This window comes from Aedes albopictus, chromosome 1 (genome assembly GCF_035046485.1).
Source record: "Aedes albopictus strain Foshan chromosome 1, AalbF5, whole genome shotgun sequence".
NCBI lineage: Eukaryota > Metazoa > Arthropoda > Insecta > Diptera > Culicidae > Aedes > Aedes albopictus.
In genome coordinates this window covers 98,388,378-98,413,854 of record NC_085136.1, presented here as the reverse complement: position 1 = coordinate 98,413,854, position 25,477 = coordinate 98,388,378, and the positions used below count along the sequence as shown (strand labels likewise).

General features: G+C 42.0%; 1 protein-coding gene across 1 annotated transcript; it reads right to left on the bottom strand.

Moving 5' to 3' along the window:
• Positions 1 to 1,907: 1,907 nt before the first annotated feature.
• LOC109398409 (BTB/POZ domain-containing protein 17) lies at positions 1,908 to 24,350 on the bottom strand. Its single transcript, XM_019670762.3, has 5 exons — positions 23,981 to 24,350; positions 23,335 to 23,918; positions 2,935 to 3,353; positions 2,689 to 2,864; positions 1,908 to 2,606 (listed from the first exon to the last, which is right to left on the bottom strand). The coding sequence occupies exons 1-5, from the start codon at positions 24,017 to 24,019 to the stop codon at positions 2,343 to 2,345; spliced, it is 1,482 nt and encodes a 493-aa protein (XP_019526307.3). The 5' UTR covers positions 24,020 to 24,350; the 3' UTR covers positions 1,908 to 2,342.
• Positions 24,351 to 25,477: the final 1,127 nt, after the last annotated feature.

Genomic DNA, 25,477 nt, shown 5'->3' with positions numbered 1-25,477 from the left:
TTCCTCCAGAGACTCTTCCAACAGTTTTTGAGAGCTTCCTTCAAGATTTTTTTCAACACTCCTTTAGCAATGCCTCCAGGAATTCCTCCAGAAGGCAGTGATGGAAAACAGTGAGGAATGCAGCTGAGCAGACACAAACGCAAAGCTATTCTACTCGTGAACAACAGAAGCCAGAATATATTCGCACTTCCTTCACTCGCGAGCTAACGAAGCTGATCGCACTCGTGATTGATTCGCGAAGCAGCTCTGAACATTTTCCAATTTTGTGAAAAAATAAATTTACTCGGCCGACAGATTTACTTTTCAGGAACAATAAAGCACAAAACACTACTATCTGATGGATAATTACTTGTTTTTCTATTAAAGTCGCACTAAAATGCAATTCCCGCATGGAGATGTTCTTCGCGAATAAAAATTCATGAGTGTTTTTGTTTTTGTTTTCACACACGGCTTACTCTCGGCACCGTGAGTAAACCGTTTGTTGGTTTTACCACAGACAAAGTTTTACACTCGCGAGTTGATTCACGATGCGAGTGTTTCCATCTCTGCCAGAAGGTCCTTCTCTCTAAAATAAAAACTCTCATTTTTGAGTAGCGCCCATGCCGCACAGGGACTGTGTTGGAAACAAACATTTTTTTAAATTGCTCGTACGATCACATTTTGGCAAAATATCAATATTTTTCGGTATTTGAAGGTGGTTTATAAACCCAGTGAGGTTACCATGTCGAAATTATTGCAAAATACATGCTCATGTGAGCGTACGAGCAATTTAAAAAAAAATGTGTGTTTCCAACACACTAAAAATGTGCAGGCCGAACACATTTTTGAGCGTAGCCGTTTTTGCGTGTTCAGGGATTCCTTCTGAAATTCTTCCAGGGATTTCTCCTGGAATGCCTCCACGGATTCCTCCAGGAATTCTTCGAAGTGGTAGATTGATTCTCAAAATGATCCACTAAATGATTTGTTGATGCGCGAATTACAAAAATTGTATATAAAATTCAATTGTGGCTTAAAAGATGCCTGGATGATACAATGAACACCAAGAAGGTGCATAGAATTTTAAAAAGGTCTGTGATGTGAGACAAATCTCATCTCAACTCTTTGATGCATTTGCTTAAGTAATAGTTTTTTTCCAGCAGGACCATATTCATCTCAACTTTTATTTATAATTCCTCATGAAAGCAGTTTTCAAATGGGCCGAAATAAAATGTATAGATCGAAGCCGATAAATTTCATTTTAGCAAATTTCCATCATCGTTTGGACATCATCGATCGGATATTTGCAAATTAGACCTCTTGCAATCTACTATTTAAGAAGCACACACACGCAATTAACGGGCTCTATACTGATCCGCATGCACAAACTTACTCTCCTTTATGATGGTATCGTACCACTTATGATTGCAACATTCGCATCCGTAGCACACGCGGAAGAAAGTAATGCGCGAAATGGATTGAAAGAAATGAAAACTTCGCCGCAGTTAGGTCCGCACAGTATAGTCGCATATGCGAAAACATCATCATCACATATGTATACGCAACACAGTCCGAGCAGGGCCCCGACACAATAATCGATTGGAAACAGTTACACTTTTCCTAATAAAATTAATTAAAAACTGGTACGTGAGCCACTCATACACAGACGCACGCGCACGCTGAAAACTGCTGCTCCGAAGAAGAATGCACTTCTTCTGGCTGATGCGCATCTGCTGGTCGGACTGGTTCGAGAGGCACGATCGTCCACCACCCGGCCTGCATTCGATATAGATCGGGAAATTACCCATTATGGTTAATGAGGATACTATACCGACCGGCTCCTATCGAATGCACACCGCCTCGATCAATTCCCAGCAATTAAGGTTTTTCGGATGCAATGGAATGGAACACTGTCCGGCGACACCGATGCATTCATTCGAATAGTTTTATATTTACTGGTGTGAAAGATATTAGCACATGAATCAATGATGGTTTGTAAACTTGCGTCATATATTATTTTGGTAATCTATTGTAAGCAGCTTTTTGTATAATTGATTTCCAGCTCAGTAGATTTTCTGGATTCTCTGGAAATCGACAACTCCCGCCCGTTCCTAAACGCTAGATAAACTAAAACAAACCCGATCAACGAAAATGATACCTTTTGCTACTGGTTCAAGTAAAACGACCAACCTGCTGTCGCCGCCGCCGCCGTCGTCTGCCGCCACGTGATTGATACGTTCCCTGTGTTCGGGATCGGACCTCATCGCAGCAAGCGAAAAACGACTGCGCGCTTCCTTATTCCTACTTTACCCTTACGGACATAGTAGGTGTGCTGTTCGGTCCCGCCGCGCCGCTGCTTCTTATCGTTATAAGTCTTTGAACTCGAACGTTGGCATGTCGGTGCAGGCGTACTCACCGAGCGGGGCGATGATGACCTGCAGCCGGATGGTGTCGCGCTTTTCGCCAATTAGGTGCGGACTCAGATTGACGGCGCTCAGCTGCAGCTCGTCGTACGGTATCAGGTTGTCGATGTTCAGGACCCGGAAGTCGTTCGAGAAGTACGCCGTCCGCACGTGGCACGTTCGAATGTGGGTGATGCGGTTCTGGACGCCGCTGATTAGGACGCCGATCTGTGGTGGAGCGATGTGTTAATAAACTGTTGTATCACTATACCTAATACTTATACCGAAGAGAGATCGCTCATCAACTTACCCTAAACCGTTGATCCTCCTGCAAGCGTTCCTGACACAGAACCTTCAACCGTACCGTCCGGATTATCGATTCCGGAATTTCCGTATTGACTGGCATGTTGAATACTCCTATCAGCATGGCCCGGTTGTACTTCACTCCCCGTGGGAAAAGCTCAATTTCCCATGCGACACTTTGGTCTAAAAAAAAAACATAAATTACCCCTTAGTTAGAATCGATTTCTCTCTCATCCATTACCAACAACCTCACCTTCATAACACTCGGACAGATGCTTCTGCGAGAAGAAGCACCACACGAAGTTCTGATAGTTTTCGATCTTCTCGAACTCGTCGATCATCATGCTGAGGCTCCACCGATCGTTCGTGTACAGTCGGGGCGTGAACTGCAGGGTGCCGTTCTCCTGTGCCCGAATCTCCCTGATGCGATCGTCCCGGCCCGAGTGGTAGCACATCCCGATGGCAACCCGTTCCACGAAAAACTCTTTATGGAATCGGAATATCGGACACGTCAAAACGTTGGCCAGCTCGGCCGGGGACATCATGGCGAAGCGCACGTGCGCAAACACGGCCTCGATCGTGCTGACTAGTTCGGACTGGCGCTCCTCCTCCGACATTTCCGGGTCCTTGTCCAGTTGGTCCTTTTTGTACAGGAGCCACTTTTCGAGATAGCTGTTGAAGAGAGAAAATTGTACATTTGAGCATTTCCTGACTCATTGTAACAGGATCATAGTAATTGCGAACCTCGAGCTACCGTAATTTGTATTGGTATTTTATGTAGTTGTATTTATTTATTTCTCCATCTACCTTAAATGGAGCAACCGTTGGCGAATTTGCTGAAATTTATTTATTTTTTGGTGGAATTTCGAAATTCACTTCATTAAAAATAACTTTTAATAAAAACGAAAATTTTGGAGGTTCCACATAATTCCAATAACCTGAATTTGTATAACTTTAGCCCACATCTGCCAAGCGTCTTAAGACAGTACTATTGAGATGGATATTCCGCGAATTCCACTATGTTTCAGCATACTGTCTCCTTAGAAGTTTTTCGGCAGATCCATACTTCGTAAATGGCGATTAACTTCAGAATTGGCTAACTAGATGGCGCAAACGTTGCTGCAAAGATTACATATGGCTGCGGTTTACGAGTCCAAATTTCAAATGTGAGGTAATGTTTTCTTGATATTTTAAACATGGTTTAGTAGGTATCTTCTGCGGAGTTGTTCTTACGGATATGTATCTTCTATTCAAATGATCTATAGTTAGACATTCTCTCACTAGATGGCGCTGTAGTATAATTAGTATCAAGTATCACACTGAAAATCATTACTCTTTTCGATTTTGGACAAAAGGCCGCCCGCGAGTAAATTAGCAAAAGTTTTACAGCGATTAGCCTATCCCGTACAGCCGGTATGATACCGGCGAGCGGGTTCTCTCCCCACAGAGGGGACCCAGGGGGCCCTGGTGGTGAAGGATGGAGCCCGCGAAATATGTTTCAAGGAAGCTATGCTGGACAACGACTACCTACCTACATGGACAAAGATGGTACCTCAGGACCACTCCAGGTGTTAAAGATGCAGGCTGTAGGGGAAAATGCCACACTTCCCAACGACCCATTCTTACTGCGGCTCTCGGTGGAAAAATGTATCGGCGGGCCTATTGATGGGGCCTTTAAGGAAAACCGAGGAATATCGTACGCTTTGAAAGTACGCAGCAACGCGCAGTTCCAGAGACTGCTGAAAATGGACCGGCTCATCGATGGAACCAAGGTGATGATTACTGAACACCCACAGCTCAACACTACCAAGTGTGTTGTCAGCAATGGTGATACAGTAGGATTAACTGACGCGTACCTGAAGGAACAATTAGCTAGTCAAGGTGTACGAGATATTCGCCGAATCCAGAAGAAGAACTCTGTCGGTTTGTTGGAAAATACACCCACTATGATCTTGTCAATTGTCGGAACGGTCATCCCCGACCACATCGACTTTGGTTGGACACGATGCAAAACCAGGAACTTCTACCCCGCACCCATGCTCTGCTACCACTGTTGGGAGTATGGGCACACTCGAAAGCGGTGCAAAGAGCCACATCAAATCTGCGGGACATGCTCTCAAGTGCATCCTGAAACGACTTCCACCAACGGAACGGGCAGTGAGGACGCGTTGAATGAAGGGATTCCTATCAGAAGACCGGCATGTACCAATCAACCACATTGCAAAAACTGTCGGACTAGCGAACACGCCGTTTCCAGCCGAAAGTGTCCCATCTATGCTAAGGAGACTGCCATCCAGCACATCCGTGTCGACATGGGCTACTCTTACCCCCAGGCCAGAAGAGAATACGAGGCTCAACATAGCGCATCTGGGAACACTGGGTCATACGCTGGAGTGGCCAGTCTAAGCAAGGATAGAGAGATTACTAACTTGTCTGTCATGGTGAAGCAGCTTCAGGAGGATTCGAAACGGAAGGACGAGAAGATTGCGGAAATGGAAATTGCACTCCAAAACCGCAGTGTTGGAAAAAGGATGGAACAGGTCCAACAGAACGGTACGATAGAAGATCTTATTCGCCGGGTCAACCAGCTAACCGAAACAGTAGCTCAACTTCAGAAGACTATTCAGGAGAAGGATTATGAAATCTCCCGTTTGCGACAAAGTGAAATTGACTGCAGCTACATTGAATCCAGTCAGTTCGTAATCCCTTCCAGTCAGCCCATCACACCCAACACCGAAACCACATCAGCTCTGAAGAAATCCTCATCGAACAGTCATCTCGCCAAGACCAGCAGAGAACCCAGGACAAGATCACTTTGTTCTAAGTGGGTGGCAGAAAACAACAGCAGCGAAAACAGTCCGTCGGGAAAATCCAAAAAGAGCCGCAAAAAGCAGAAACACCGCAGCGAGTACGAAGCCATTGATAGAGAACACTCCTCTGAAGAAAGCATGAAGAGCTTCCAGTCCGAACATTCTGTGAAAACTACGACCTCAATTGGTACCAACGCCTCTATTCCAACAAAAAGAACTCATCCAGCAACCGATTCCAACAGCGACACGAACAGCCGTACCTCCAAATCCAAGCGAGGCGGTGCCGCAGGAAAGTGTACCAATGATCTCGAATAATCGCCACTCAATCCGTTCAGTCCTCTCAGATAAAGCTTAAAACCAAGATGCCTTTTTCATCATATCACCATCTTCAACGCAATCACTGAATCAGACAAGAAAACAAACCGAGAGTTGACTGAACCATCATCTACCCTACCACCGAACAACACGACAACTAGAGCAACTACAGCTGAGACTCTGGACAGCCGGGGCCCCGCCAGTGCGGAAGTTACACCCCAACCGGAACTGGCGGACAACCTCCGGCGTCCAAGAGTTCTCGCTGCATATGGGACGCACAAGGGCACACAAACCCGTTCCCCATCTTCCCCAGATACCTATCCGGATAGAATTGGCCCCGTTGAATCGGAAGTCATGCCGGAGACAACGGACAATTTTCGTTTATCCAAGGTTTCTGGAAGAGGGACGCACAAAAGTAGAAATACTTGTTCCCCTGAGGACGACGTGGGAGCCAAGACCAGCGATGGAGAACGTGAAAATGCCGAACAACATCTGTCAAGCGAAAATGAGACGAAAAGGGACTTCCATCTTCCTTCGGACAGCGAGGGAATCAAGAATAATTCAAGAAGATATCCGATCCGAACCCGTAGCAGACCATTGCGATATGCTCCAGCCCCAACCAGACAAGTTAAAACTTCTACACTGCCACCCCTTGGTGAGGAAGTTAGCAACGCCGATCTGTACGACCAACTTCATCAAGCCCGGTATGGATCCTTAGCGTCTATAAAACCAGGACCCTCGGGAATTCGCAGTGCGGGGACAAGAACAATTAGTCCCAACTTCTCGATAGCGCCCAACACTCTTCCGAGGATAACACTCAATTCCGACGGCCCGGGTAAAGTATTTTCCCCTTGTCAAGTAAGTAATTATATTATCAACCAAGGTATTCAGAGTCCTGGCCCTGGACCTGTTTCCAGCGGGACTTCATGCTCCAGCAACAATAGTAGATCGTACTCATCCGTAGAGCCGGACTGTTCCCTTCTCTCGACTAAGGGCACTTTGCCAAGACATGTTCCCGAGCAAACCTCATCAGACTTCATCAATCCAAGGAAAAACTGTCATCCTGGCCGCTGCAGACGATATGCCTGGATCCTACAGTGGAACATGAACGGATTCTTTAATAATCTACCCGATCTAGAAAAGATTGTTCTCGACAAACAACCTTCAGTAATTGCCCTGCAAGAAGTCCACAAAGCAGTGCCAGGAACCATGGACAACACGCTGGAAAAAAAGTACAAATGGATTACTAAAACGAACCGAAACTTTTATCATTCCGTAGGCATCGGCGTTGCAGCCGAACTACCGTTCTCTGTTATAGATCTTAATACCAACCTTCCAGTTGTCGCTGTACGGATGTCCTGGCCGTTTCCAGTTACGATAGTATCAGTTTATATCCCGAACCAAAATATTCCTGATCTTGAAAACCAGATAGCACAAATAGTAGAAAAGCTGCCAGAACCAATGATTTTCCTTGGAGATAGCAACGCACATCATCAAGCGTGGGGAAGCCGCCAAACTGACGCTCGTGGCTCTGCCATACTTGAAATAGCTGGTCAAATTGGGCTCTCCATTCTGAACGACGGGTCACCAACCTTTATGAGAGGCCGGCAAGAATCAGCAATAGATATCTCCCTAGCCTCCACGTCCATCGTTAGCCGGATCAACTGGACAGCAGAAACGGACCCGATGGGAAGTGACCACGTCCCAATCACCATTCTTCTGAACGACACTCCCCCGAACCAGGGTCGTGCAATTTCGAAAGGAAAACATGACGTACGACGACTGTAGCAAATCGTTTCCCATGCGAATGGACTGCTGTGATGCTTCATCTCTCACCCAGCAACACACTCGTTCGTTGCTGCTACAGAAACAAGTGTGTATGAAACATGGGATGATACACTTGGATTTTCGTTTCATTTATGAGTCATTGAAATACTTCAACATGCTAAAAACACTATTTAAACCACATTTTTAAATAGTGGTGCACGCCAATAGAATGATAATTATGTTTTATGAAAGAGGATAACAAATTCGACCACTTAAATCCAAATAACCGGCGCCCATAGCCATTGAGAGACTAGCGCGCACCAGTGAGACACTAATGCACTGACGGGTGAAGCACAAGCAATGCGACCGGGTGGGAGACTACCGAGTGCTACGATGAGTGGAAAAGTTTTTTTAACGACCGAGTCATTAGAAAAATGTATGAAACACTTGAAGTGACTCATTCAAAAGGTTGCATGAAAGTGTATCATTGAAACGAAATTGTACGCCCCTGCCCCGAACACAACGCGTCGACCTCGATGGGTGTACAAAAAAGCCGATTGGGATGGTTTTCGGTCATCAATAAACAGCCTCCTCGAGAGCTCTCCTCCCGAATCTATAGTGGAAATTACTGAAGCAATCCATGAAGCTGCTAAAGCCAACATTCCAAAGAGCAGTGCAAATCCTGGACGCCGTGCCCTCCCTTGGTGGTCCGAAGAAATTAAAAAGACTGTGAAAGCAAGGCGGAAGGCTCTCAGAGCTGCCAAGCGGCTTCCAGAAAACCATCCCCAAAAAGAAGAAGTGCTACAGAAACTCCGTAATGCCAGAAACGTATGTCGACAAACCATCCGAGAGGCGAAAGAGCAATCTTGGGCAAGCTTCCTGGATAGTATTAACGATTCTCAGTCTTCTGCCGAACTCTGGAGTAAGGTGAATGCCATTCAAGGTAGAAGAAAGAAGAATGGTATAACACTGAAACTAGGAAATCAAACCATCAGAGATCCAGGGCAAATTGCCGACTTACTAGCCGATCACTTCTTCAACCTTTCTTCACTTCAAAAGTACCCGAAACCTTTTTCAAAGCGCCATCCCGACGCAGCGACTGCGATTACTAGTTTCACAGTTGCCCTCGATGCCAGCGAAACTTACAATCATCCTTTTTCAACAAAAGAGTTAGACTTCGTACTCCAAAAATGTAGCGGTGAATCTTCAGGGCCGGACGAAATCAGCTACCAGATGATCAAAAACCTTCCAACACATTGTAAAAACATCCTACTCGAGGGGATCAACAAGGAATGGACATCTAGAACAATGCCAGATAGTTGGCGCCACAGCCTAATCATACCCATCCCAAAGAGTACTGGACCAGCTAGTGACCCACAAAACTATCGACCAATAGCCCTAACAAGCTGTATATCAAAAATAATGGAGAGATTAGTCAATCGAAGGTTGATGGAATTCCTAGATGAAAATGGAAAACTAGATTATCGGCAGCACGCATTCCGCCCTGGCCTGGGCACAGGAACGTACTTTGCTACTCTTGGCCAGACCCTCGACGACGCGATGTCTCGTGGCGAGCACATCGAAGTAGCTTCATTAGACTTGGCTAAAGCATATAATAGAGCATGGACTCCCGGCGTACTAGAAAAACTAGCGCGGTGGGGAGTTGCCGGGAATATGCTAGCGTTCATAAAAAATTTTTTGACGAATCGAACCTTCCAGGTGATTATAGGAAACCATCGTTCAAAAATCGTTTCAGAAGAGACGGGCGTCCCACAGGGATCAGTGATCGCGGTCACTTTATTTCTAGTAGCCATGGATGGAGTATTTAGCGTGCTACCCAAAGGCATTTTCATTTTTGTTTATGCTGACGGTATCCACCGGAAAGTATCCAAAGGTTGTTCTGAAGAAACTACAAGCTGCAGTAAATGCAGTGGTGAAATGGACCGATATGACTGGCTTCGACATCTCTCCAGAGAAGTGTGTCAGAATGCACATATGTACCAAAAAACATCTCCCACCGCGGCAATCGATCTCCATTAAAGGAAAGCCAATCCCCACCAGACGAACAACGAAAATACTTGGCATCACTTTTGACCGTCATCTATCCTTTCGAGCCCACTTCGACGACATAAAAAAAAGCTGCCGGAATCGAATTAACTTACTGAAAATCCTTTCCAACAAGCGAACGAGGAGCGATAGAAGATCACGATTGAGAGTTGCAGATGCAATTATTTGTAGCCGCCTCCTCTACGGTGTTGAAATTACATGCAGAGCTTCGAATGAACTCATTGACATCTTGAGTCCTACGTACAACAACGCGATAAGAGCTATATCTGGCCTATTGCCATCAACACCCGCAAAAGCCACTTGCGTGGAAGCTGGGGTTATGCCGTTCATCTACAAGGTTGCGATCGCAATTGGAAGTAAAGCCGTTAGCTTTCTTGAACGTACTGAGGGTGACGGATCACCGGCCTTCCTTGCCACAGAAGCCGACCGGATCCTGAACTCAGTGGCCGGAGTCACGCTCCCCCCGGTGGCTGGGCTACACCGGCTTGGTCCTAGGAGCTGGCTGGCCAGAGATCCTCAAGTAGACAACTATATTAAGCATAGGGTTAAAAGGGGATCTAATCCGACTGTAGCCAAAGCCTTATTCAACAAGCGCATAACGACGAATTATGCTGAGACAGAAATAATATACACAGATGGCTCGAAGCTATCCAATACAGTTGGAATTGGTATTTATGGTAAAGACTTTGATGAATATTACAGCCTACCGAACTCCGCTTCAGTTTTTTCAGCAGAGGCAGCAGCTATACACAAAGCCGCATCTCACTCAACCACGAAACCAATGTTGATCGTTACCGACTCCGCCAGCTGTATTCTAGCCATCACGTCCCCCAAAACACGACATCCATGGATTCAGGCCACACAAACTCTATTGGAAACAAGACGTACTCCCAGCATAAGCTTCATGTGGGTCCCAGGACACAGCAACATCCTAGGCAACGAATCAGCGGATCGGCTGGCAAACCTTGGCCGCACCGGCCATTGCCTCACTATGGAGGTACCTGCAGCTGACGTGAAATCCTGGTTGAAAACTGTGGTAAGAGATGCATGGTCCAAGGACTGGTGGACAGATCGAACCTTATTTATTCGGAAAGTCAAGGGCAACATATTCCCTTGGGAAGACAGAATCGATCGAAAAGAGCAACTTGTACTGTCTCGTCTCAGGACCGGACACACGAAGGCCTCACATAATATGGAAGGAGGTGCCAATTTTCGGAAAGTATGTGATTCATGTGGAACTCCTAACACCGTGGAACACATGCTGTGCGTCTGTCCGGTATTGGAACTACCTCGGACACTACACGGATTAGGAGACATCCAAACAACCCTAAGTAACGACTCAGCGATGGAGGCAGCCTTGATATGTTTCCTGAAGGACACCAAGCTGTTCTCTTCAATTTAAATCAAGAATCGACTGGGAAAAGGACATAAAAATAAGCTACGACACAGGACCTTCAATCTCGTATAACGCTAATAATTCTGACGACAAGGATCAACTCAAAAGGACAACCAAAGACGACAGCAACGAACCGATAATTTGTTAAAACAACCATTGGGATCAGCCCTTCTGGCTTCTATCCTTTTCTATATTGTACTTAAACTCTGTATTTTTTTTCTCACTTTTAGAGATGGACCCTTAAGATCCATCTACCACTAGAGACGAACCAGCCGAGGGCTGAAAGTCTCTTTAATAAAGATAAAAAAAAAAAAAAAAAATCAAGTATCAGTAGGTCGGCTCCAGAGGCACGTTCTTTTCCATTTGGGTAATTTGTGCCATCGCCATGAACACGAGCCTATTCATCATTTACCTGACAGAGAAGGGAAGGAAAAAGGATAGGAGAGGGGAAATGACAGGTAAGGGAATAGGGTCGTCATACACGCAAAAGCGTACCACAATGGGTTCACATAGCGTCCTGAGAAGGACATTGTTATAACGCATAAGCGTAAAGAGAGCATATAGCTCTTTACCACAGTGGGTCAAGAACAACAGAACGTCCTGAAGATTCGGGTTTCTGAAGTCAGTTTCACTAAATAAGCTAGACATACGTAATGCCTGAAGTGCTTATTATGTGTTGAAAAATGGACAAATTGAGTAGAAAAATTGCGAAAAAATCCACGTAGTTCTGGCGGGATTTGAACCCACGTCTCCCCAAGTTCGCTAGACAGGGCGCGTTAACCAACTTCGCCACAGAACAAGTAACAACTCTGTGAAGTAGAAAGCTAACCTGAATCCAACGCCCACCTCACCCCACGTTCTTCGGATGAACAGCAGTTGTGTAAATCAATTTGATATACTTGGGTTAAACCCAAGTTGTACCAAAGGTTTGCCGGCATTGTCCGATACAAGCTTTCGTGATTCTGAACTCAACATGAGGTGTCCAGGAAAGCTTGGAATCAAGAATGACTCCAACGTACTTTACCTGTTCAGTCACATTAATTTCAGAATCAAAGAGGCGTAAAGGTCGAACACCATTACGGTTTCGCTTTTCCGTGAAAAGAACAATAGATGTTTTATTCGGATTTACCGAAAGGCCATATTGGCGACACCAACCCTCAACTACCTGAAGAGCGTTTTGCATCAGGTCGAAAAGGGTGCTGATGCACATACCAACTAAAATGTTAGGTAGTCGACCATAAGTAGGAAAACCGCTATTATTGAGTTATCTAAATAGCGTATCTGCTACGAGATTCCACAAAAGTGGTGATAAGACTCCCCCTTGAGGACATCCCCAAACACTCAATTTCCTAATCGCCGCTTGACGCAATGTCGAGAAGAGATGTCGGTTTTTGAGCATTTGGTGAATCCAATTGGAAGTCATTGGAGATATACCATGACCCCGTGCGGCTTCCAATACGGCATCAAAAGGCACGTTGTCAAAGGCACCCTCGATATCTAAGAAAACACCCAAGCAGGATTGCTTTTGAGCGAATGCCTTCTCGATATCGTAAACAACCTTGTGTAAAAGAGTCACAGTGGACTTTTCAGATTGGTACACACTATTTTTAATTCGCTGGAAACCAGCAAAATTTTGCTGGTTTTTGACATGCTGTAGATACAGCAATCTATCCAGCAATATATTTTTGCTGGATGTTCAGCAATGCGTTCTGACAGCATATTTTGCTGGTCAACCAGCAATTTTGTCCGCGCTCGATTCCGGCTGCATTTTTTGTTTGTTTTTTTTTTCAAAAACAATAATTTAAATGTTTTCTAATTAGCTGAAATTTATTAAGCCAGCAGTGTACAAATGCAGGAAACAAACATAAAAACATTGCGCTTAATTATCTATGCTGCCGAAGACTTTTTTGTCGGAGTTTTCATGATTTTTGCTAGTTCTAAAGTCAGTTTGAAAGTCGGAATGAGGAGGCGAGGAACACTTTCTTTAGAAAATCGTAAGTTTTTGACAAGTGTTTTGCTGGTTAGCCAGCTATATCAATGTTTGCTGACTGTTCAGCTAGCAGTACCGATCTTTCAGCAAAATGTAATTTGCTGATGCTTATCCAGCAATTCGTTTTGCTGGATGAGAAAATCAAATTTTGGTGTGTAAGCATGTTGGTTCACATGAAGAGGCACGTTGGCCAGATGAACATCACGGATGTGATGATCCACAATGCGTTCTAAGCATTTCAGAAGAAAAGAGGTCAAACTGATAGGTCTGAAACTCTTTGCTTCTTCATACGACGCACGACCCACTTTTGGAATAAACTTCACAGTAATATCCCGCCAGGATTTGGAAATATACCCTGTAGCAAAACTGCAAACAAGTAGTTTTTTCAAAACATGTTTGAAATATGATCTTGTACCGACTTTTCGAACCCTCTAAGCAGAATACCCTCTATGAATGAGTGTAATCAGTTTCGTACCTTTTAATTCCGCCCTATGTTGCTTATCCTTTGACAGATACGCGTATTTCGACTACCACTTGTAATCTGAGAGTGGATAACTGACACTGAGGAAGATTACAAGTGGTAGTCGAAATACGCGTATCTGTCAAAGGATAAGCAACATAGGGCGGAATTAAAAGGTACGAAACTGATTACACTCATTCATGGTTGAAATAATCAAATCCCTTCTGAAGCAAAATAGGATAAATCCCATCTGCCCCAGGAGATTTGAAAGGAGCAAAGCTAATAAGAGCCCACTCAATCGATTCTATAGTTACAATACTCCGAGCCGAAGCTAAAGAATCATAACTACAAGAAAAGACATCAGGATCATCCGAACATGTAATATCCACACATCCAGGGAAGTGTGTGCTGAATAAGCATTCCAGAACTTCCTCATCAGAGGAAGTCAGATCGCCATTTGGCAAACGAATATCGTTCACCCGGAAATCCTTAGATTTCGCAAGGATTTTGTTTAACCGACTGACTTCACTCAGACTGGAAACATTTGTACAAAGGTTTTTCCAGCCGGATCGTTCAGCAGACCGGAGAGCTTTCATGTAGGCCTTGCGAGCCGACCTGAAAGCTTCCGAACCAGCCGAACGTCGTCTGTTCCAACTCTTTCTACATTGTTTCCTGAGTTTCGCCAGATCAGAGTTCTACCAAGGGGTTCCTCTTGTGATCTTCACAGACCGAAGAGGGCATGCTTCTTCAAAAGCTTCCATGATGAAGGCCGTTGTAGTATCAACGGCATCATCTAAATCACTTGGAGTGTCAATTGATGGTGAGTATCCATGAAATTTGGCTGCAACCAAATCGGTAAAGAGATCCCAGTCGGTTGACCGGGGGTTCCCGAAACGCAATGTTTTCGAAGTAATGAAGTAGCGATGGTCAGATAAAGATTCTTCATCTGACACATGCCAATTGGTCAGCTCGTGACTAATTCTGCTAGAGCAAAGCGTTATATCTAACACTTCCTCTCTAGCAGATACCATGAAGGTAGGGCGGTTGTCTATGTTAAGTAATCCAAGATCTGTACTACTTAAGTATTCCATCAAACTGGAGCCTCTCAGATTGATGTCTGAGCTGCCCCAGATTATATGGTGAGCATTAGCATCACTATCAACAATTAGCGGAAGGCCTTTAGAAGTGCAGTTTGCAATGACTTGCTTGAAAGCATCCGTAGGGGATGGTTCATCATGCGGTAAACAAACCGAACAACAAACGTATTTCCTGTTGAGGTTTCCAAGAGATACATCAATTGTGATAGCACATACATCTCTGGTGGTTAGTTCAGAGATGAGTGTAGCAACGATTATTCATTTTTACTGAAAGTAGCAAACACCGGATTTACAAGGTTTCCTAGATAGAAATTCCCCTTACGAAAGTAAGGTTCTTGGACTAACGCCACTTGGGCTGTACCATTTTGCATAAGTCTACAAAGATTGATCGTCGCTGTTCTTTTGTGCTGAAGATTAATCTGAGCTATCCTAACCGTAGCCACTACCCAAACTAGGAAAGATCAAACTCTTAACAATCACAGCACAAAAAAGAACAGCAACAATAAAGCCAAAACGGTATCGATTTGAGTGCGTCAAAGGCGAGGATGCACAGAATACACTGTGTAAAACGCATAATGCGAAACCATATAGGTGAAAATTTAAACTAATTAATAACATTTTCATTTTCCCGCCCTTATTCAGCCTTAAGTATGAGATTGAAGAAAGGGAGCTGATTGTCTCGGAGAAACACAAGGTCCACTGCACCATTGCTCTGGTTAGCGCAGTAAGGGCTACATACTGTGGAGGGTGCCCTGGTACTCCACAGGCTCCGTTTGCGATTAGGTTTTTATAAGACCGCCCCTAACCATTCATTCCTAGGCACGGTAAGCGTAAAGCCACATAACACCTTGAATTAGGGGTCACCTGATTAGTGGACTCCTACCACTAAACAGGCGGTCCGTAGTGCTATTCCTAGCCAGTTGAACTAACCGCTATCGACACTACACAGCTATATAGGCTAAACGGGAAAAGAAGTTAATATTTGTGATCAACTTCATACGGGCCTGAAAAGCCGGCAATGCCGTATGGTGCTGTAGTATAATTGACTTGATTTGATATCTCACCCCAACAAAGACATACAATTTCGGTGTTTTTTGCATGTTGATCTGGATCTACTTAGTCCGGTAACGTAATTATGAGTAAGAAATCTTTCGAAAATAATGTTGCAATATGCGATTCCATATTTATGGCGTGTAGTGTACATATTAGAGTGGGTCAACGTTGTATGGAGAAACTTTATCGTGACAACTCGGAACAATGGATTTTTAATCTAAATTAGCGCCCAAAACAACTGTGCAAAATTTGGGAGTGATTGTTTGCGTCCCCGTATTCCGCATTGTGATTGAAATTTGTGTGGAAGTTAGTATGGGAAAACGTACTTTTTTGTATTTTACTCATAAGTTGAATTCTTTTGTCTGATACCATTATTAAACAAATGGTATAGCCTAGTTAAAGTATAGCCTTGGATATACCGAAAAACTTTACCGAAGACCGCAAAGTGATCCGACGCTTGTGAAAACAGTTATTCGCTTGGTAACTTGGGCTTAAAATTTAGATTTTATTATTGATGTTATTCCTTTACATGTTAAATGTTAAGCACCACCGGGCAATCTGTACGTTATAACTTTTTTCACAAGCGTCGGATCACTTTGCGGTCTTCGGTGAAGTTTTTCGGCATATCCTAGGGTATACTTTAACGTCATTAGTTACATGGTATTAGAAAAAAGAATTCAACTTTATTTTATTTTATTGATGCACAAGGGGGTCATAGGGCCAAGTCTCCAATGCAAGTCCGAGAACTCGCATCGTTCATAATACACCTTTGATTTTGGGAGTAGGCATGGCAACCTCTTTAGCCATGCGGCTTTTAAGTTTTGCGTGGCCTTAAGGATTGGGAAAGGTGGGAAATCGATGTGGTGTATTGAGCTGTAAGAGAATGTGTTGTTAGTTAAATGGTCAACGTAATTTACCTTTGAGTCGCTTGTTTGGGGTAAGCGTTTTGAACATTGCAACTCAACTTTAAAACAAAACCAGTAATACTGGTTTAGTTTCTAAGTTGAGTTGCTCTTTCCTGTTGACGTTCGATCGTGTTGTTTTTTTTTTGTGATAAGCAAATGTGATTAAATTTTGGTTATGTTCTTGGAATGCTGCTTCTTCCTCATCGTCATTCCCATCGAAATACGATAAGCCTATCATTTTGCTGTCTGTGGTTTCTAGCAAACCGTCTTCGTAGTCAAACTTCACCATCTCCTGCTGCATTGGCTCTGTCATTGACAATGTCCTTTCAATATTCCAACCAACATCCTCTCATAGCCACATCTTGTCTACAGCTGGATTTCCATGTGAACTAAGGCCTTCAAATTTTTTCCCGGGATTTTGTAGATAAGTGCTTCATGCATGCATCCGTTCCTGGCACTTTGCACAGTGACCGAAAGCCGGACAAAACCTTAAAAATCGACTTCAAGTTTTTTTTTCTAATATTTGTCTTCCATTATAGATACTTCAACTAAAAAAACCCCAAATTTTCAAGTTATTGATCAAAATTTGAGTCTTGTAGATTTTTTCAAAGTTGAGGTTTTGTGTGCTACTTTACTAGTGTTAATTGTCTTTATTTCATAAGATTTCTTCATGAGCTCGTTGTACAACTTAGGAAGATTTGGATAATGTGCAGTGCCGCATTTACAAATGTGGGGGCCCGGGGCCACAGTGTTGCGGGGGCCCCCAACATATTTATTTTCATTGTAGAAAAATCCAGAAAATATGAAAAATTCTTCCAAAAATTAGGGTTGTTATTGGAGAAATTAATCTAGCTTAATTAACGTAACTAGAAAAAAGGAAATCTAAGCAAAACGGAGATCTACATAGATATGAAAATTTAGTCTGAAGACGATAGTAAAAGAAATTTTATCAATTAAATAACGCTTTATCCGAGAGTGTTCATAGTATTAGATTCTATTGATCAAGTCAATTCATGAGAATGTCATTTAAAAAATTTTAAAATAGATTTTATAGGAGACATTTTCGATAAATTTCAAATAAAATTTATAGCGCTATCTTTGAGGCCGTTATTGCAAAAGCTCTGAATAGAATGTTTTACGGAATCATTGATGAAATCAATAGAGTTGCTAACCGATTACCAGGTTTCTTTTTTGTGGAACTTAAGCATAAGCATTTCTAACGCGACTTCGAGAGAAGTTTCTGGTGAACGAGCAAAATAATTGCTAAGAACTCTTTATGAAACTTCAAGAGGCAAAAATCCATAGTGGTATTTTAAGTGGAAATTCTATTAAAAGCTGCTGAAGAAATTTCATCGGAAATCCATAATGAGTTCCTGATGAAATTTCTGTTTTATTTTGAATAAAATTATAAGTTAAATTTCGTAATAATCATTGGCGAATGAATTTTAGGCCAATTTAATCAAAAATTGTTTGCAAAACTTTAAATATTGCAGGATCTTTCAAGAATTTCTCCACAAATATCTACTACATTTTTATTAGGAATGGATTTGTTAAGAGTTCGCCTTACATTACACATTCAAGTCAGGAAGAAAAATTCGTCATGAATTTAATCACATTAAAGAAAATCGGACCAGATCTTTGCAAAAACATCCGCCTAAAATTTTTGCTAGTACCTTCAAAGAAATGTTTCAACAATTCTGGAATTCGATTTGAATAATTTATAAGCTTAGTAAGCGGAATCAAAATCTACAACTCTAAAAAATTGTCTTTATTCTGATAGAAACACTTGCAAATATTGTAGTAACAGTTTAAAAGCAATACCAATAATTTTCGACAGAAAATTACACGAATTTTCAGCAGAAACTTTTTGACTGCCTTCTCCTTAGAGTTTAAGATTTCATCCTGAATTCAGGTGAAGATGATCATTCCGAACCATAAAAATCTTAACAACTTTCAGAGGAAGTTTGAAATTTTATAAAAAGGCAGATATCTGCTTCTTTCTAATTTGAACCTCAATATTTCACACACATCTTCACTCAAATAAATCGACTGATAGATTCTATGTGCGCTAACCACATAGATTGCTGGCGAGAGAGAGAATCACCCGTTTATGTGCAAGTAATAAAATCTATAAATAAGACATACGATTTTTATTATTACTGAAACATATCCTAAGTGTAAAAGCATAATAAGTAACCTTGCGCACATAAAATTTAAAAGCAAGCCAATGGACAAGAAACAACAATGGCGCGCACGAGAGGCGAATGTTTTGCACGAAAGCGTGCTGTTGAATTCAATTGACCGGCCGGAATAATGGATATTTTCCAGAGTAAGTACATAATTATTTCTTCAAAACAGGTTTAGTGCTGCTAACACTCTGTTAAATCCTATTGCAGCATCGGAATGGATCGCTTCACTAGCGATGATATTGATGAACTTTCACAGCCGAAATAGTCCTCATGCTCACATCAGCATCTGTGAATCTCCCAAGTGCTGAATCAACAGTGGAGTCCACGACGGGATCCATGACGGGATCACTTCAGCCTTTTCATCTACTTACAATATCTTTAGTATCTGGTGAAATCTGTAATGGTATCTGATGAAATCTCTTCACGAAATACAATTAGCTCGAAAAATTTTCAAATTTTGCATTTATTTACATTTTGAAGCCGATCCCACGAGGAAATGGTTTTATTATTCGTTTAAATATAATCTATACTCTGAACTATTAATAACCAAAAGCCCCGCACATAAGTTCTATCATGATTGAATCGAAAAAGATTCAATAGCACTGCACATAGTTTTCAAGTGTAAAGCAACTGGTCATAGTTTAAGTGCAGAACTTTTAAATTTAAAATGTTATTTTTTCTGAGTGTTGAGAGTAGAAGTACTTGTGATAAAAACAATGTTTCTAGCACTACTTTTTTTCGGTTCCCATTTGAAGTTAGATTTTGTGGGGGCCCCTAAAATGTGGGGGCCCGGGGCCATGGCCCCCCTGGCCCCCCCTTAAATCCGGCTCTTAATGTGACAATATTATTGGTATTTCTGGGCATGAATGACCATTACATTTCAGGGTTTGTTTGGAATCCAATCACAAAATTATTATGTTTTTACAACATGCAAAAATTTTGACTTTTATGAAATTTTGGAGAAAAACTTTGTATTGAAGAGATTTAGTACTTGTTTAGGAAACATCAGAAAACGACACCGTATCCCGGAAATGACGGGCAATTTTGTCCAGTTTTTGGCTATATAGGTCACTGTTTGCGCATTTTTGCGCTAAGCGCGAAATTTTTTTTTCTATCAGGTCACAATGGAGCCGCATGGTTGTGGAGGAAGTGAAATCAGTTGACTCTCAGTTTATATTTTATCTCAACATAATTCAAATTGACTTCAGAATACTAAGAATTTAATGTTATCTTCAGAAAAAGTCCTTCACTAAGCCACGTGGTGACAGAGGGATGGGGAGCAGAAAGGAAGGGGGTGGGGGTTGGATGATAACGTAATGGCCACACCTCAAACATTTTTTTACAGAAGACTACAACAAGGTGGGTGTTCCAGTGAGCTGGAGAGGAAGGAAGTGATGACTAAGAATGATTGAACCTTTATTTACTTAGACCCAACATCCCGCAATGTTAACCCTAAAAGGGATACCTAGGGTCCATTTGGACCCCAGGCGCCTTTCAGAGCTCGTCTTTGATGGAACACACTCAGCGAGGTGACGAAACTGAGGCCATGAAGGTATCCCTTTTAGGGTTAAAGATGATGTTGCTACACCAAATACAACTAACTCTTTTCACCATCAAAATAAAGGCAAAAAACAATTGAGAAAAACACGTCACAATAGCTGCAAACTATTGCTTATTGGTTTTCTTAAACTTGCCGTTTATTCGATTCATCCTACGGGGCTGTCCATAAACCACGTGGTCATGAGGGGTGGGGGTGGGGTGGGGGTGTGGTTAGCCAATGACCATTTTGTATGGACAAATAAATTTTTTTGTATGGACTAATGACCACGCTCCCCGCGGGGGGGGGGGGGGGTTAGAAAAGTCCCAAAAAAAAATGACCACGTGGTTTATGGACAGCCCCTAATCGTTAGAATTGCTCAAAAAGCTTGGAAGCAATCTATTTACGAACTTTTATCGTAGTTTCAATATATAGTACCACAAATTCATCGACATCTACGCTTTCTTCTCTACACGCACATCGCTACAGTTCAAAACAACAGTCATCTACTTATAAAATATAAAAGGAATTCACTAAACGGCGTAAAACACTACGTTAAAGATCACCAAGGCAATCTTTGATCATTTTAATCGCAATTTTATGAAACGAACATTTTACGATCTTTAGTGAAATCCCTTATATTTTTGTTAAAACTTAAGTTTTATTGTATTTTATTCATGAATTTTCGTAGAGCACATTTCTACTTAACGACACTCAAAGTGATAAAGATTTTGAAAATATTTACTAGAGTTCATACTGTTTTCAATATGATAACCGATCTCTGATGATCGTTTATCAATAAATCAATAAATAGATAGGGTTGTTTTGTTTGCTTCGACAAGTGATACAGAGATTAATGTACACTACAACCCTAACTCATATATGAAGTCGTTGAAACGAGATTGATATAAATATGTTAAAATTTTATGCAGATCAATACAGTCAGGTTTTTTTTACGCGAGGGATACGTACCGCGTAAAAAAAGTCTCACCATTTCTCGACGAATCATGCAAAAATAAGACGATGATTTTTTTTTTGTATAGAGTAAAAAAAGACCTGACTGTATATGGGCTCTCTGACCTCATTTTAAGTCCGTGTACGCACCATAAAACGTCACGTGGTCTATGGACGGTAAATGAGAATTGACCACGTCTTGTCAGTCAACATTGCTGTGTATCAGAATTGATCCATTGGCAGAAAACGTAGGTAATCGATTTTTTCCAATGATTTATATAGTTTTAAAAATTTTGGACCACACTAACAGCAGAAAATACACAATTATAGTTAATTGCAATACCAATACATGATTTAGGAACCCCCAAATTCAAAGATTAATCAAAATCTACGCTCAAAAAACACATTGTGATTTTTAAACCACCCTAGCAGTGGCGTCTCGTAACCTCACTTTTTACCTGTTCAACGATCCTAAAACTTGCAATTACGGAGGATTCAGGATCAGAACCAAAGTGGAATTGAACGGAAACGGCTATTCTCGTCATTTTACACAAATTACAAGCCAATTTGTTGAGAAAATTCAAGAATTCACCTTCGTTGAACAGGTTGAATTGAGGTTAGGGAATCGCCACTGCACCCTAGTATAGTAAAATTATTTTTTTTTAGGTTCCACATCAGAAACAGATTAAGGGCACTAATCATGGCACAAGGGCATCATAACCTGTGGATTTTAGTCATTTCAGTTAACATTTGAGGTTTTGTCCGACCTATGTATGGAGTCCCGCCACTGTGCACCGTCGTACTGTATTACTTCCATTTTTCACTGCTATCACTGCTTACTGCTATCACTCATGGTACTCAGATACATGAAAATATAAAAGAAATGTTAGTAGCGCTTTTGGTGATACTTTCACGACGGCCATTCAGAATGGTTCAACGGATACAGATGAGAAGATCATCCCTGCTGGCTAGCAGCGTTCATCAAACTCAGTTGAAGATGAAACTTAAAATATACGAACACGAAGAGCAACAAATAGACGAACGCGAATATTCTAGAAAAAAAAGGATGATCTTCCATCCGATCTTCAAGTGATCTTCACAAGCAACATCTTTCGTTCAGGCACTTTTGAATGTCCGTATGCAACTTGTTCTCACAAGAAATCTGCCTTGACCAAGTTGGCAGAACGCGCCCATACCCCTTTCTGAACCGAAGGGCAGGGGTATTAGAAAAAAGAATTCAACTTATGAGGAAAATGCAAAAAAGTACGTTTTCCCATACTATATTCCATACAAATTTCAATCGCAATGCGGAATACGGGGAAGCAATCAATCGCTCCCAAATTTTGCACAGTTGTTTTGGACGCTAAAAGGAATCGAAAAAGTTTTGTTCCAAAAATCGACTTTGGTGACCCAGTCTAATAGTCATAATATTGAGGGGAAAGTATGACGACATTGTTTCGGAAAGAATGCAAAGGGCCTTTAACATTACACATTCATGGTGTATTAAGGAGGTCCTCGGAATCAACCCGTCAAAAGTAGGAATTGTCCCTTTCATTAGGGGAAGGTAGTGGGGCTTGAAACCAAATAATGTGGATTTATACTGCAATAATCTGCCCAAGAGTGACGTATCATTAATTTGCCTGGTGGCCAAAAAAAAGCTCAATCAAAGTTTAATCCAACATGATAAAACGAGAATAATTGGGTGAATGAACTGGAAGAAAACTGCCAAAAATTGCATAAGAGTTCTTACATGCCCACTCTCATTCAACGATGCTCTTTAAATATTTCAAAGAATACTACTCGAGATCACAATGAATAGTTTTCGCGCTCAGTATCATACGGGCGTATCTACAATGATCGGTTTCTCTCCATCGATGTTCTCTTTAGTCAATAATTTGGCCGACAAATCATTTTCGGTTGTTTTTGTTATTATAGATGCTAGTCCTAGTCGTCCTTCATCGAAACACACCGAGAGATCATCCAAATATTGTTCGTATTTCCCGGGATAATCTGAAGAAACATGTGATGACGAGAAATCGATCATTGTAGATACGCCCGTATGATACTAAACGCGAGAATTTATCCAATGTTTCTGTTCCACACTTCCACTTACCCGAACAGCGTATATTCGCTCTGCACAACCAAATCGTTCTGTTGCAGCAGCGTCACCAAAATCATCCCGCACAGCTCGTTGAAATCGTTCGACTCCGACACAATGTCCAAGTTCCACTTCAGGAATCTCTTCAGCGCCTGCGTCAGCTCCACGTGACCACTCCCCAGCGAGATGGTGTACTGGAACCATGAAACCATGTAGCCTTGGGTGGCCGCCTTGGCAATGTGCTTCATCATATAGTCCACACAAAGCTCCACCAAATCCTTGATGTTGTACTTGTCGGCCAGCTCCAGCATCGGCATCACCGTCTGGATGGAAACCTTGATCTGGCCCACGTACAGGTACTTGAGAAACTGGGGGAACACCATCGAACACATGGGATCCTCCTTCAGCTCGATCACACTCTCGCGGCACTCGTTCCACTCCGGATTCATGAGCATCACCTGGAACACATCGCTGCTGGCACATAGAATAACCCGGTGGGCCGGATAGCGATTGGCACCCACCACCAGGCAAACGTCGGACATCAACTGCTCCGCATAGAGGTTTGCAATTTTCAGCAAGACCCCCTTGGAGTTGTTCATCTGCAAAATAGAGAAACGAGTTCCGGATCCTGTAGGACACTGAAAGAAGACATGTAACATACCTCAACGTCGCTGGAATCTTGACTTATTTGATCCTCCATCGTGATTCGGCCGGATTTCCACACAGAAACGTTTATAAACAGAGTTTATGCTCGAACGCACGTACACACAACGTCCCAATCGCGCCCTACATCTTCCTCCGGAAGCTTCAATCCAGAGAAATGCGTTTTTCACCTAAATTCACTTCTTAATCACTTCCGAAGCCCGTCCTTCACGAATGCACATGAATTTTACATGAAATCTCAAAAATTTAAAACACGAAATGTAAAAATCAACAGGATTTCCGATTTTTTCTTTCGATTCTGCGATGGAAGATTTTGACAGATTGAAATCCGATGTACGAAGCTTGCAACAAAAACATGAAACGCGCAGTTGTAAACAAAGAAGAGAGGGTGAAAAAGTGACGACGCAAAACATCACGCCCTCACCTCACCCTGGCAGCATAAAAGGTGAGGTGGGGTGGAGCAAGACCCCTATCAGGGCGAGTTCAAGTGTGTTACCATTGGTAGCATAGCAAATTTCTGGAACAAATTTCGGTCATTCGATACCACCATTGCAGAATGTTGTTTTTTTTTTCAGTATGTACAAAATAGTTAATTAGAAACTATCATAATATAAGAAGAATCAATTAGAACACTCCAGCAAAGTTCAAATGCACCGCTAGATTACAATACTCATTATTTTTCACCACTACGACAGTAACTATCGAAAAATTTGATGGAGCTTTTTCGCAGTGCTGCCATCAGGAGACCATTGAATCAAGCTCAACATTTGAAAATATCCCTAATAGAAAAAATAAGATTCAACCTTGGATTCAACCTGTTGCGGATGATGGGACAATGAGCCATTTTACGAGACGTTTCGGATCAGCTGATCGCTCATTTCATGAATTAAAATTTGACAGGAGATTGCACCCAAGCCCGTGAGTGTTAATATCAATATCAACAATGTTTTTGTTTCGTAAAATAGACTATGGGAAAAGTTTCGCATGTTGTTTTCCAATGGAAATATTATTGAAAGTAAAAGAAAACTATTTTTGAAACTACCATAATATTGTAGATGTCAAGCTTGACAACCCACGTCAAAAGATTTCCAATTGAGGAAAAATAATACAGGATTGTAAAAACAATCATACAGGATTGTAAAAACTATCTTACATTCCCATTGCGGCCAAAACAATGTCAAATCCCTTTTGATTTTACGTCAATTATGGTTATTTTTACCGTAGATTTTTCTGCGTGCAGTGCTGGATATTATGCTTTTGGTCAAAATACGAAGTGACCGAACGTGCGAAAATTGATTTTTAACCTAGTTTTTAACCTACTTAGAAATGTCGCAACTCAATTTGGATTAGTGCATATTGTTGCCGTTAATTAGCTTAATGATGCGCAACAGAAAAAATAGATTCAAATTTACTTCGCAGCTGCAACTTAGCATGTGCTTCTAGCGACGACTTCGATTTGGTAAACCTTGTTAAAAACTAAAAGCTGTTAAGTGTA

What these genes read in the sequence shown, in the direction of transcription:
- LOC109398409 (XM_019670762.3), bottom strand. Translation starts at nt 24,019, where the DNA reads ATGGAGGATCAAATAAGTCAAGATTCCAGCGACGTTGAG. An exon ending in AAGATTCCAGCGACGTTGAG is followed by an intron (nt 23,919 to 23,980) that starts GTATGTTACATG and finishes TCTATTTTGCAG; the next exon opens with ATGAACAACTCCAAGGGGGT. An exon ending in TCTGTCCGAGTGTTATGAAG is followed by an intron (nt 2,865 to 2,934) that starts GTGAGGTTGTTG and finishes TTTTTTTTTTAG; the next exon opens with ACCAAAGTGTCGCATGGGAA.